Here is a 14,432-nt window from a genome sequence, read left to right on the forward strand (position 1 = left end):
AATTTAGTCAGTGGGCCATTTTGACATTCAGTCTTACAAAGCTGTTGTCGGATCAAAAAGTAGTAAAAAAGCATTACAGTTTTTTAAGGAAAAAACTAATTTTACATCGTGACTCAGTACACATGTACCTGTGTGTGATTGAAATATATTTACAAAACAATACTTATCCTTACAATATATGTTGCATGCTGGTATTTTCTATTTTGTTTTCTTTAACCTTTAAAAAAATTTTTTACGTTAGTCATGACCAACCACATTCATCTCGTGATCTACTATAGTTTAATCAACACTGAAGCATGAAAGTACAGTGTAATTTTCCTGCAGGAGCACTTTTTCCATTTGTAAGTCATATTACTCTTTCAATTTGAATTCAGGACCCTGTTGTCATTTCAGAACTGAGGTGGATTTACTGAAGCTTCAGTTTCAGGATAATCTTATTTGCAGCGGGCCCTGCCAAGGTCTTGTACCTGATTTTGTATTTGTAGTTTCACATTCTGTTTCTAAAACAGATTCCCAAGATTATATAGGATCCCACAAAACCTCTAAAACCTGTCTTTTCTCTAATATATGTTAGCATATTTAACAACATGACTCTGATTTAGATTTTGCTTCTTTTTTTCTAATTAAAGAAATTAAATAATTAGAGATGAGAAGAGAAATTATAATTATGCTCTTTTCGTAGCAAGGAATATAGACCGACCCAAGCAATCTCAAGGAAAATGGTGTTTATGTTAAGGCTGTGCAGGGCGATCTTCAGAACTGTCCAGGATTTAGTACAGCAACTCTCTATCTCTTTCTATAGCGGATTTATGATCTCTCACTCATGGTCTGTTTCTTATCGTGCTTACTCTCTTTACACCTAGGCTTCTTCATAATCTCTTCTTATATACGGTCCTCAAAGATTCAATTCATAGTTAATTAAGCCAGTTTTTCTCTGTTTACCAATTGCACCTTTCTGATTGAGAAATATGGTTGGCTCAGCTCATATGTTCAAGTAAGGTCGTAAGTCATAGATTACCAGCTAGCCTGAAGTAGATCATTTTTCAGTCAGATGCCTGCTGTTAGTCCAGTTAAGCCGTCAGGAAGGAAGCAGAAAACAGTCATCTGATAAACTGGAAAAAAATAAAATAAAAAAACAACGAACTATGGCTAGTGAGGTGGCAGAATCTGTGAAAAGGGCAAATTTTTATTTTTTCAGGCTTTCTCTAGTTGTGGTGAGCAGGGGCTACTCTTTGTTGCGGTGCCCGGGCTTCTCATTGCGGTGGCTTCTCTTGTTGTGGACTACAGGCTCTAGGCGCTAAGGCTTCAGTAGTTGTGGCATGCGGGCTCAGTAGTTGTGACTTGCGGGCTCTAGAGCGCAGGCTCAGTAGTTGTGGCGCATGGGCTGAGGTGCTCCGCGGCATGTGGGATCTTCCCGGACCAGGGAACGAACCAGTGTCGCCTGCGTTGTCAGGTGGATTCTTATGTACTGTGCCACCAGGGAAGTCCCAGGGCAAATTTCTTAAATGAGGTGGGTTAGCAGACAAGCCTCGTTATTCTGCTCATTTAAACAGAATATGGAGGGTTTCTTGGGACCTCCCTAGTGGCCCAGTGATTAAGAACCTACCTGCCAATGCAGGGCACACAGGTTCGATCCCTGGTCTGGGAAGATCCCACATGCCACAGAGCAACTAATCCTGTGCACCACAACTACTGAGCCTCTGCTCTAGAGCCCACGAGCCACAACTACTGAGCCCGCATGCCACAACTACTGAGCCCGCATGCCACAACTACTGAAGCCCACGTGCCTGGAGCCTGTGCTCCACAGCAAGAGAAGCCACCGCAATGAGAAGTCCGGGCACCACAACAAAGAGTAGCCCTTGCTCGCCGCAACTAGAAAAAGCCCACTTGCAGCAGTGAAGACGCAAGCAGCCAAAAATTAAAAAATAAATTAAAAAAAAAGAAAAACAGAATATGGAGGGTTTCTGTTATTTTGCTTTGCTTTTGTTTTTTGAAGGATACAGTAAAAGAGTGAAAAACTAGCTCTAACATAGAAGTTAGGGCAGGCTCCCAGAGATGAGTCTGAGGGAAGGTAGGATTCATTCATCCTCCTTCCATCAGTCCTTCCTGCTTGCCTTCCATCTCTGCTTCCTTCCTCCCTGTCACCTTTGACTATGTCTTCGTGTTAGTTTTCTGGGTTGATTTTTCTCAGGTATATAATTGTGTCCTTTCAATGTGTAGTTTAAAAAACAAAAAATAGAACTTTGTGTATCATATTTACAACAACTTGTGTTCCTTGCAGTTCGATTTAGTCTTTTCTGGAATATTCTTTCATTTCTAATCCTTTCCTGAGCTTTGTCATCGTTTGTAGTTTTACTAATTCTGAATTATGCTGTTCTTTCAAATCTTTTATTTCTTTAAGTTCACTTTGGAATTTTAGATTATAGTCTCTTTCTGATGTGCCTTTAGAATATTAGACTAGACTATAGCACTGTTTTTGTTTTGTTTTGTTTTTTTTCTCCGGTACGCGGGCGCTCACTGTTGTGGCCTCTCCCACTGCGGAGCAGAGGCTCCGGACGCGCAGGCTCAGCGGCCACGGCTCACGGGCCCAGCCGCTCCGCGGCATGTGGGATCTTCCCGGACCGGGGCACGGACCCGTGTGCCATGCATTGGCAGGCGGACTCTCAACCACTGCGCCACCAGGGAAGCCCAGGGACTGGTTTTTTTGGCAGCAGGAACTGGTTTTGTGGAAGACAGTTTTTCTATGGACGGGGGTTATAGGAGCAATGGGGAGTGGCAGATGAAGCTTTGCTCGCTTGCCCGCAGCTCGCCTCGTGCTGTGCGGCCCGGTTCCTAACAGGCCGTGGACCGGTACTGGTCTGCGGCCCAGGGGTTGGGGACCTCTGGTCTACAAGTTATTATGGGTCCATATCTCCTTTAGTTAATATAATAGCTTTGCATGGAATTCGACTGCAGTTCTATTTTGTTTTGAATTTTTTAATGAAGTGAGTTTTCCTGAACATTTAGAAGGAATAAGTGGATCAGGATATCTTCTCTAGCTTAAAGACTCTAGAATTTCCTCTTATAAGGAAGTGTGCAAAAATATGGTCTTATACTTTGTTAAATCTCCTGGCTTTGTTGTCCCTACCCACCCATCCAACCTACCCACCTCTTCCACCTCTGCCCTACTCTTGACTGGATATTTTCTTCACTTTGCTTTTGTTGTCGCTTTCCTGTTCAGTTTAGAATCTGTTCCCAGAAGTTTCTTGTCAGTGTAGGACTTTATCAGCATGTACCTTTAAGAAGTCATAGCAAGGACTTCCTTGATGGTCCAGTGGTTAAGAATCTGCCTTCCAGTGAAGGGGACGTGGGTTTGATCCCTGATCGGGGAACTAAGATCTCACATGCTGTGGGGCAACTAAACCTGCACGCTCTAGAGCAGGGGTTCCCAGCCCCCGGTCTGCAGCCTGTTAGGAACCGGGCCTCACAGTAGGAGGTGAGTGGCAGGTGAGCGAGCAAAGCTTCATCCGCCGCTCCCCATCGCTCCACATTGCTCACATTACCACCTGAGTCATCACCCCCATTACCACCTGAACCATTCCCCACCCGCACACACATCCCCCACCCTGTGGAAAAATTGTCTTCCACAAAACTGGTCCCTGGTGCCAAAAAGGTTGGGGACCACTGGCCTGGAGCCCGCACGCTCTGGAGCCCACGTACCACAACTAGAGAGAAGCCCGTGCACCGCAATGAAAGATCCCACATGCTGCAGTGAAGATCCTGCGTGCTGCAACTGAGACCCAATGCAGCCGAATAAATAAATAAATAAATAATTTTTTTTTTAAGTCGTAGGGACCAAATTGCTCCAGCTTTTTCAGACCTTACTGTGAATCCCTTACAATCATCCATGCATAGGCAGAACTCTCCCACTTTCACCTGCTGTTCTCAGATTGGCCTGCCCTTCTTTCCTTTGAATACCTTTGACTGTTTTGTGGCTCTTCTGTTCTCAGGTCTAGAGAATTGCTTCCTTCCACACAGATGCTGCTACTACATGAGTCTTATAGCTGTTGGTGATTTGTCCCCATTCACTTGTATCTTTGGATTCATTTGGATATCTTGTCTGTTTTGTTATAGATGTTTTCCATGGGCATGGGTTTTGGGCTTAGCTAATAACTTAGTGGCTTTTTTTAATGGGAAGAATCAAAACTTGTGCTACTATTACTTCCATCATCCTAGAATTCCTTCTTATACCACTGTAAGATGAATTTTTTAATATTTATAATTTTTTTGAAGACACATGTGGCTTTTCCATTTTCTTATCATTTGTTAAAAGTAAATGCTGTCATGTAATGCTAATGGATCCATGACCGCAGGAAATATATTTTAATTTTTCATTAGAAGGTAATAGTTTTCTTGGTTTACTTTTACAGTTAAGTCCATGTTTCATGTTTTTGTTCCCCAATGAAATCAGTATCCACACAATAAATTATAATTTATAAGGTACTTTAGCATTCATTCCTTTTAGTTGATAGTCACTACATCTCATTGAGTGGCGGTACTATCAATTTAACCAAAATAGACTTCTGCAAGTACTAGTAAGATGGAATTGATCTCCACAGTACTTTCCAATTTTGTGTGATTCTAAAATATATGTGAGAAGTCTTCTAAAAAACATGTTCAGGCCAATAATATTATTGAATTTTCTTAGTCTTCCAAGTTCCCTGAAAAGTACCTCAGGAAATAGAAGCACTATGTTTGTATGTACAGATAGATTGATTGATTTTGTAAATTTATTAGCTACCTGAGTCCTTTTGGATAGATACATACACACACACACACATTCCCATGCACACACACATACATATAGAAAACTTAAATGCAAACATAAATGAAAAAATATTAAATGACTATCACTAGGGCATAGAGTCAGACAGTTATGAATAAATTTTATGTATGCAGGTAACTCTTGACTTTTTAAAAATTTATTTATTTATTTATTTATTTTTGGCTACGTTGGGTCTTCGTTGCTGCACACAGGCTTTCTCTAGTTGTGGCGAGCGGGGGCTACTCTGGTTGCAATGCACAGGCTTCTCATTGCGGTGGCTTCTCTTGTTGCAGAGCACAGGCTCTAGGCTCATGGGCTTCAGTGCTTGTGGCACACGGGCTCAGTACTTGTGGCTCGTGGGCTCTAGAGCACAGGCTTCAGTAGTTGTGGCGCATGGGCTAGTTGCTCCGTGGTATGTGGGATCTTCCCAGACCAGGGCTCGAACCCGTGTCTCCTGCACTGGCAGGCGCATTCTTAACCACTGCGCCACCAGGGAAGCCCAACTGTTTTGACTTTTAAGCTTCAAGCTCCTCCACAATTCAGACTCTATTTAAATTTAAATGTGCTTGAGATTTGAACTTTTCATAAGAAATACAGTTTTGGTTATTTTTGTTTATCCTTCTCTGTAGTGTGTAAAGAGATTAAATCACTAATGAATGCTCCCAAATTGCCTATATTAAGAACTAGCCTTGTTTTGATAAGTAGAGCTTGACCGCCATTTCTAAGTGTTCTGTGGAATACCCACAAGATAGAATGAAACAGTTGGGTTATGAAGCATAGCCTTCTGTTGGTATTTTATCAGCATATTACAGTTCTGTGAAGTCCTGATTTAAAGAAACTTATTTTTTTCTTAAGCTTGATCTTCCAAATTTGTTAGATACCTGAATATCTTTGTTTTTTCATCATAACATACCAAGGGACAAATGTTCCCAAGGAAAATAGTTTTGAGAATTGCCAATACAGGCAGTGGTTTTCCCCACCTCCATTTTATTGTTGTCATTGTTGTTTGTTTTTTTAATTTAAACATTGTCTTCTCATTGCTCTGGTGTTCTATTTTACCCACTGTCAAGGGTAAATTTATTTACATATTAATTAGTGTGTAGTTGCAGCATTCACACCTTCACATTCTACTATCATGAAACTAAATGGGAAAATTGTGAGCCGAATTAAAAACTGCAAAGTCATAGAACTTTAACCAAATTTTAATATACATAATTTATTATCTAAGCATTATACTCAAATTTCATTTTTTCCTCAAAGAATGCATATTTAAGGTATCTTCAGAATTTAAGATTCTGTTCTACAAAAGTACAGACAGGCTGTATAGTTGACATGTATATTATTTGAAAATATCTTTTCTATAGATTCTCCTGCACAGTCGGTATCCTCTGGAGTTCGTGCACCTTCTCCTGCCCCATCATCAGTACCTTTAGGGTCAGAAAAGCCCAGCAACGTCTCTCAGGATAGAAAAGTTCCAGTCCCTATTGGGACGGAACGTTCTGCACGTATCAGGCAAACTGGAACTTCAGCTCCATCTGTTATTGGGAGTAATTTGTCCACATCAGTAGGGCATAGTGGCATCTGGTCCTTTGAAGGGATTGGTGGCAATCAAGGTATGATATGCTATTCTGCTTACTGGAAAGTAAGTTTATGCATGTAACTAAAATATTGTAAGCAGTATTTAATTATCATAGGCATTCTTAAAAAATCTGTATTCGTGTCTTTTTGTTTTGACTAATCAATTTATTTAAGAGTTTGAAACATTTTTTTGTTCCCATGTGAGCTCTTACTGAATTTATCATTGCTTTCTGAAGATAGTTTAATGCAAGCATATTATTTTCTTCATATTAAGGAAATACTAATACTTCTTTTGGGTCTCTTAAGCTTTTATCTTAGCTTTTTTTGTTTTGTAACACAGTGTTCATGTTATTTTGTTAGGCCATTATGTCACTACCTACAAACATGGAAATACTGTGGTAAATATATAAAAGTAGGTCATTATTCTGAAGGAATTCACAATTCAATATGGAAAATATTCAAAATATATAAATTTTTTTGCTGTTTTCTGATTTTAAATATCACCAATTATTTTTTTCTGCCTCTTCATTTTCCCTCAGACAAAGTAGACTGGTGTAACCCTGGGATGGGAAATCCTATGATGCACAGGCCAATGTCTGATCCAGGAGTGTTTTCACAGCATCAAGCAATGGAGCGAGAGAGTACAGGAATTGTAACTCCTTCTGGTACATTCCATCAGCATGTTCCTGCAGGATACATGGACTTTCCTAAAGTTGGGGTAATGGTGATTTAAAAGCATTTTCATTATTTCGAAATGATTTTCTGATTATTAGCCTTATTTCACTTACCAGAGTATAAGTGTTTCTGAAATGATGCTGGAGCTTTGGATTGGAATTATAGGTCAAAAGCTGGCTAAAATATAAACATTTATAAATCCTGATTTTGTCCCAGTTTAGAGAAATGTTTTTTGACAAAATATTTTATATACTAGGCTTATAGTATCTTCTGTTTAGTGCTAGAAGAAATCATATTATGGAAAATAATTTTTACATCACCTAGATAACTTACACTTTTCCAAAATGAGGTGAAGTTTCAAATACCAGTTTTAAGGCTATTGATTATACTGGGAAAAGTAACCAGTGACTTGAATGTCCATAATCTTTGCTTTCTCCTCTTTTAAGGGTATGCCTTTTTCTGTGTATGGGAATGCAATGATTCCTCCAGTAGCACCTATTCCTGATGGTGCTGGAGGACCCATATTTAATGGCCCTCATGCTGCGGACCCCTCTTGGAATTCCCTGATAAAGATGGTTTCAAGCTCCACAGAAAATAATGGCCCTCAAACGGTAAGGCTGATCATTCAGTGAACTTTTATTTAGTGTTTATGAGCTGCCAAGACAAATGGGATAAAGATAAATCATTGTTGTGAGAGAGTATGGTGAATTTGAGCAGTTGAGAAAATTGAGGGAAGTTTAATGTAGCTGAAATACAGCAGAGTGATATGGAAAATGGTACCAAAGGTAGTGGTTTGGGACTAAAATAATGAAAGGCATAATTAATATATTCTGTTGGGTGGTAAGTATAACATTTTTAAGTTGCAAAGTGTTGTAATCTTATGTATCAGAATTTACTAGTGGTGTGAAAAGGGCCATCTAGAGGCTATTTATTAAAAGTATTATAAATGTCAAAACAGTATATAACTGTGAAAATGCACAGAAATGGTTGTATATTTTAGCTTATTATGGTATATGTTTAATACCTGATTCATTTTCCTTCCACAGTCATCAGCCTGTATGTACTCACATAATGGTTTTTAAAAAACGATGATAATTCAGATCCTGTTTGAGGGATAAGAGGAGAGGCAGGAAAACAACAGATAAAAGTGGTTTATCACTGCTTTTCTTCATTGTTTCCCAGCATGTTGCAAACTGATTGAGACTTAGCTATTTTAGTTCATAAATATTAGGAGCACTTCCTTAGTGTTGAAGAGTTTTGTTTTAATCAAATATATGTTCAATACATATTTAATAAAATGTGTGCTCTATATTCATAGGTGTGGACTGGACCCTGGGCACCTCACATGAACAGTGTGCATATGAACCAGCTTGGCTGATGAGGATCAGCTTGTTAGCCTGCAGATTCCTTTTCATTCAGAGGAAATCACAAGTGGCCGAAAAAAAATTTATGCTCCCAAATCATTCTACTGATGTGCTTGACTGAAGTGTGTAGGCTTTTTGCAGAAGAACTTACTAACTGACCTACTTTCTGTGAACATTTGTGACTGCCCATTCCCCATCATCATCTGTTTTACCTTAGTTAGCATTTTTCTTATCATTTTTCTTTTTTTCTTTCCCTCTTCCCCTTTGGACATAACTTTCTGTTGAAGCTGTTCTTTGGCTGGTTGGTTTTAGTACTGTAAACTGCTTCTGAGCAAACACGGAAATTTAGCAAAATTATGTAAACTTGATCCTGAAGTTTTAGAATGGCAAATAAATGTACAATTGTTTACATAACAGAAAAGGCTAAGCAGAAAGTAAATTTCAATATGTCAGTATAGAGGCTCTACTTTATGTAGACTTAAATTAATGTGAGATATGTACCTTCATATTCAGAAATCTGGATGTTTCCTTCATACATTAAACTATTAATAAGTACAACTTTTTTGCTTGTGTAATTTAAGTATAAAGTAAAACAATGGGCATTATCAGTGAATGCTTCCCGACGTTGGCTTTTAAAATACCCATGCTTCTCTCTTTTGAGTTTGTTTGCAGCAAGGCACATATAGAATAAGAAATTTATCACTTTTTCATGTCTCTTTATTACCTTGTCACACTTTTAAAACTAATACACACTTCTCTCTTCATTCTTTTTTTCTCTCCTCACCCTTACCACTAATACCGGTAAAATTTTCTTGCTGATAGTGAAATAATTCTGTAAAGATTTTTACTCTAATGGCTGCTACGAAGAGGTGGAGAATCTTCATCATCACTTGTCGTTTCTTCTAACCATAAAACATACAGTCTTTCTGAGAATTTAAAAAGCCACCACTGGTTCCCAGTCAGCATATATAAGCCCTTAATATACTGTTTATTATTAAACAATTCAATGTACTATTTTATATTGGATAATATTGATTCTTAACAATGGCTTTCTGGTCACCAGGAGTCAACATAAAAATTCCAATTTTCAGTAATTTAGTGGAAGGTGTTTGGTTTTTTGGGTTTTTTTTTTTTCAATTTTAAAGGCTTCTTAATCTCTACACTTGTATATTAAAAGTGAAAGGGATCAACAGCTAACTTGGGGCAAGTAATAAAATACATTTTGCATTTTTCATTAAGACAATTTATGGTAGACATGAATACACAAGTTACAAAATGAAGTCTCCATTTAACCTGTTTATATAAGACACAGGGCCACACTAAACTACTCAGTGGAATTTATCTATTCAGTTCACTTGGAACAATAAACAGTAACATATCCAAGAAGAATATGTGTCCTACCGTCTCATGTAGAAAAATAAATTATATGGTTGAAATGTAAAAGAAAGTAAGCATCAAAGTGAACTGATGTATATATCAATCTGTCTTTTTTTTAAAAAAATTAGACCTAAATTCCTCACTGTTGAAACATACACATTAACGAAGATTCAGATAGATCACCCACAGTTGACAATATTAATATGGTTCCTTGGCTGTTCAAGTAAATGAAATGATTTCTTTATTCTGGTAGCCTGAGTAAAGAGTAAAAAAGAGGATTTCTCAAACATATCCAGAAGTTTGTAAACAACACATTTATATCTTTTATTTTAGGAGGTGGTCTTAAAATATATAAATTTGTTTTCCTACCTGTCCTTGATTGATATGACCAAATTTAAAGGAAAAGCTAAATGAAAACCTACAAATAAATATACTTATGACATAAAATTATTGCACTTTACTAAGAAAGGGGTATAATGCTATTTAACAGAGTATTTTATGTATGACTTTTGCCACCATCCTATAATTTTTTGCTTGATTTCTTTGCTGTGTTTACTAGAGTTTATTTTCTAATTAAAATAATCTTGCTAGATAACAGATACTAGCCAGTATTTATCAAAACACATGACTTGTGTTGACTCACAAAAGTGAATTTCTTAAGATAGGGTGTCTTACTAAAAAAGAAAAGGAAAAAAACCCCTATATATATTTTTTTTACTTTAAAGCTACAGGACAGGGGAGTATTGATTGGAATGTTCCTTATTTAGTTTTGGGGATCAGGCTTGTTAAATACAATACCATGGTTTTAGAAGTCTGTAGTAGGAACATTTTTCAAATACATTTTTTATATTTCAGATGTAATGCAGTGCACTTTTATTTGAACAATAAAAAAACATAATCTTTTGAGACCATGCAGGTCTTTTCCCCCCCGCTTTTTGAAAGTATGTGGTATGTATAATTGCAGACTATGTAACGTATTTCTTTTCTCTTATTCTTTTAAGAGGCAGCTTAACTCTTGGACGTAACAGTTAGGTTAGTTCACACCTTAAATCCCAAAATAGTTAATATCCCAATTATTGTGTAATCTGTTTATACCAACCATTCCATTTTAGAGAAAATTTTGTTTACTTGTGCCAAGAGAATCCCCATTTCATGCCTTTTCAACATATATTTCAACATATACCAATATATTCAAAAAAAGTAATTTTAGTATTCATGTGAAAGATATTTTCCCCTTCTGTTCCCTGTTACTGTAAAGTTAAATCATTTTATTAGTAATTGAAAATTATTTTTTTGGGGTAATTACTATACTTACCTTACAGTCATTTTTCTTCTCAGGAAAAAGAAGGAGGTAAATAGTTCACTAACTGTTCCTGTCTTGTTTTTCATGAAAATATTATTCCATTTTTCTTTTGATTCAAATGACCTAATACACATTTCATAAAAACTGTTTTGCACAATAGTTTGCACAGTAGTGAATACGTTATTCACTTTAGTTTTAAAACAATACAAAGTGTTAGATTAAACTGGAAATCTCGCATTAGAGAACAGAACGTTTAAAGAATGACAAAACTTTCAAATAACAAATTTTTAAATCAGGATTATTTCAAAATGATTAAAATATCAAAGGAAAACCATTACACTGTTTTTCATTACTAATATGGAGATTCAGTATTCCAGTACTCAATGTATTTTTACTTTAGGTAAATGTATTCAGATGTCTTTTAATGTTAATGTTTGGGACACTTACATTTTACTTTGTAAATTCTGGATGCTCCTGAATCTCTTTGGAAATATATATATCCTATTGATAAATGCTTAAACAAGTCACAACACTCAATTAACTGGTGTTATTGTGAATTAACTAGTGTTATTGTAAATCAACTGGTGTTAATTCCAGGTGACTGGAATTTAGGATGAGAGCATCTTTAGTGCTTTAATACTTAATCTACTGTGTTACACACCTTGATTGCAAAAATACCATCACTTACCATTTTGGGTAAGTGAATATAGAGAAAAATGTGCCACTGTAGCTTAGAAATTCTTAGAAATTCTTAGAAATAAGAATTTCTTTATGTGACACTTGGAATGTAGGACTAATAGATGTGTTACAAGGAGTCTCATATTAGACTTCTACCTTTAAATGAATTCATACTTTTGAAAAGTAAAAGCCAATTTTGCATGCTCAATACTTACAAATCAATGATAATACGAGAGGATCTTTCTTAATGAGAGAAAAAAGCTAATTCTACATTAGGTATCTTTGGTTTTAAAAAGTAATGTATTAAATAGGAAAAAGAAGAAATTAAATCTGATTCCCAGGGAACACTAACAATTCCTTGTGAAAATATCCTTTAAAGTCAAACATTTCAGAAGGCATATATGGGAAATGAGAAATTTAAATGACTGTACATATATACAGTTTACGTATAATAGCCTACATTCATATTTTGACCTCCATTCCTATGTTCAGCACAGCGATGGATAAGAATTTCAGAAACTTTAGAAAGTAAATAAAATATATAGTCTTTATTTTTAAAGAGTTTAAATAAAATTAAGAAAAAAGTGTGTTGTAGTAAGAATAAAAGACAGGAATAGGCTAATAACGTTGAACTTTAAAAAAATGTTTAGTATGTCCATTTGCAAAGTACATGATTTCAGTTGGTTGGTTTGCCCAATATTTGCATTTTGTACTGTACTGTGCAACTCAAAAGATACAAGGTATCACAATGTTACCAGTACATACATATACATGAGTGCTAACACTTCTTTTGCATTGGGCTTTATAATTGACAAATACTTTTCCCAACATTCTCTACCAAGTAGACAGCCAGTTCTGATCATCCCCATTATCCAAATTTTAAAATGTATGTTTATGTATATGAAGTTAGCAAGTTAAATATTCATAAATTTTATTTACATCACAATATTCAAACTTAAAACAATGGAACATTTGTAAATGAGAATGTAATTTGTGACCCCAAAATGTAGCAGAAAGGGCGGACGTACACTGGTTGAAGAGGTCCCAGTCCCGACTCCTGATACAGCTTAACAGGAGGAAGTCTTAGGAGTTTGAGGGATAGCTTGACAAACTCTTGATTTAATTTATATGAACAGTGAATGCATAAATATGAATTTTTCACTTTAGGATCTTTATCCTTTAATCTCCTTTTCTCTTGGATATCAAAAGATCAGATTCCCTAAGCTTATGTGCCACTGTGGAAGGACCAACTCCTAATGTCATCAGTTCTCTGGGAGGAGAGGAATGCAGCAGCATAGAAGTTGCTTCTTTACTCAACAATCTTTAGGCCAAGATATTTCCCTCTAAAATTCCTTTCCACTTTAAGTCAGTAGTCAGTGGCAACAGGTTGCTTGTTTTAACTTGACAAACGGATAGGGAGATAGATTGATAGGTTTTTACCTTTAAAAAGGAAATTCTATGTATAACATATTGGGATGTGTGTTAACATTCAAAAATTCATGCATGGATTTATCAGCCAATTTGAAGGAAGATGACTTCCAGAATCCAGAGGAAAGGGTATATCTGGTACCCTTGGGTAGGTGCATAATGAAGCAAGAACAGTAGCTTCAGTATGACATTACCCCAACATTGGTTGGAGCCTTCGTTTTAATCAACGTTTTATTCCTCACAACACAATTTGGCCTCTAGGTGTAGGGGTGACCCTTCTTTAGGAAACTCCTTCATGTCATTCCCTTGTTTGCTTTTGCCAAGAGCAGAAAGCCCAAAATTAGTCCATGTACATTTAGCCTATTCCTTTTAACCAGAAGACACCTAATGTTGCTGTTCAGGCTCTTGAAAGCTTATATAGGATATATGTTAAGCCCCAGTAAAGAATTCACCGCGCTGCCAGTGATAATTCCCCTTAACTCAGGAGATGGTACTTTACCTTTAACATAAGGTGTTTTGCTGCTCTTTATGATGAAAGAAAACACTTAAGTTGGGTCTGAAAATGTCTATTATGACAGATGAGCCAATTAAATATACCACAGACTAAACTATGCCTAGTGCATAAAGGTTGTTGATTAAAACAATCCAGAAACACGCCTGTCTCCAAACTGGCATTTCAGCAACATGTTGACTCCTGGGTAGTATAATCTATCGCAATCTAGCGGAAGCAATTGGGGCGCACAAAAAGACGTGGGGGACTACCTCCTGATCACATAAGGTAAAACTTAAACCGTGACCCGATTAGTTTAAGTGAAAAAGAACGGAAAGGCACAACCCGAAGACCAACTTTACAAGGTGAGCTCTTCCCAGAAAACACCTCTCCCGGCTCAGGGCAGCAAGCCCCGCCCCGGGCAACAAGCCCCGCCCCCGACTCTGCAGTTCCGGTCGAGCCTCTGAGGAGCTCCACCGCAGCACCGCGGAAGTTTCGTGTGTGCGCAGTACGCTTGATTAGAGCCGCGTGGGAAAGGCGGGACTTCCCTCCTCTTGCGTCATCTCTAGTGCGACGCAATACGTCACTGGTGTGACTGGGAAAGTCAATTATGGCTGCCGGCGGGCTCCCGCCATCTTTACGCACGGGGTCGCCGGCGCATGCGCGTAGCGGCCTCGGTGAGCGGTACGCGCGCCTATCCCGTGTCGTCTGCGTGTTGGATACAGTCGTGTGCAG

At 37.4% G+C, this 14,432-nt stretch overlaps 1 protein-coding gene across 3 annotated transcripts in view; it reads left to right on the forward strand.

The window, feature by feature from the left end:
• ANKRD17 (ankyrin repeat domain 17) overlaps positions 1-9,895 on the forward strand; it is a 157,254-nt gene extending 147,359 nt beyond the window's left edge. For all 3 annotated transcript variants that reach the window (XM_007467569.1, XM_007467571.1, XM_007467570.1), the window contains 4 exons: positions 6,169-6,417; positions 6,922-7,100; positions 7,504-7,668; positions 8,376-9,895. In XM_007467569.1, coding sequence (XP_007467631.1) covers positions 6,169-6,417; positions 6,922-7,100; positions 7,504-7,668; positions 8,376-8,435 — 653 coding nt within the window. In that variant the 3' untranslated portion in view covers positions 8,436-9,895. The remainder of the gene's footprint in view (positions 1-6,168; positions 6,418-6,921; positions 7,101-7,503; positions 7,669-8,375) is intronic.
• The last annotated feature ends 4,537 nt before the right edge of the window (positions 9,896-14,432 follow it).

This window comes from Lipotes vexillifer, unplaced genomic scaffold (assembly GCF_000442215.2).
Source record: "Lipotes vexillifer unplaced genomic scaffold, Lipotes_vexillifer_v1.1 scaffold1176, whole genome shotgun sequence".
NCBI classification, from domain to species: Eukaryota; Metazoa; Chordata; class Mammalia; order Artiodactyla; family Lipotidae; genus Lipotes; species Lipotes vexillifer.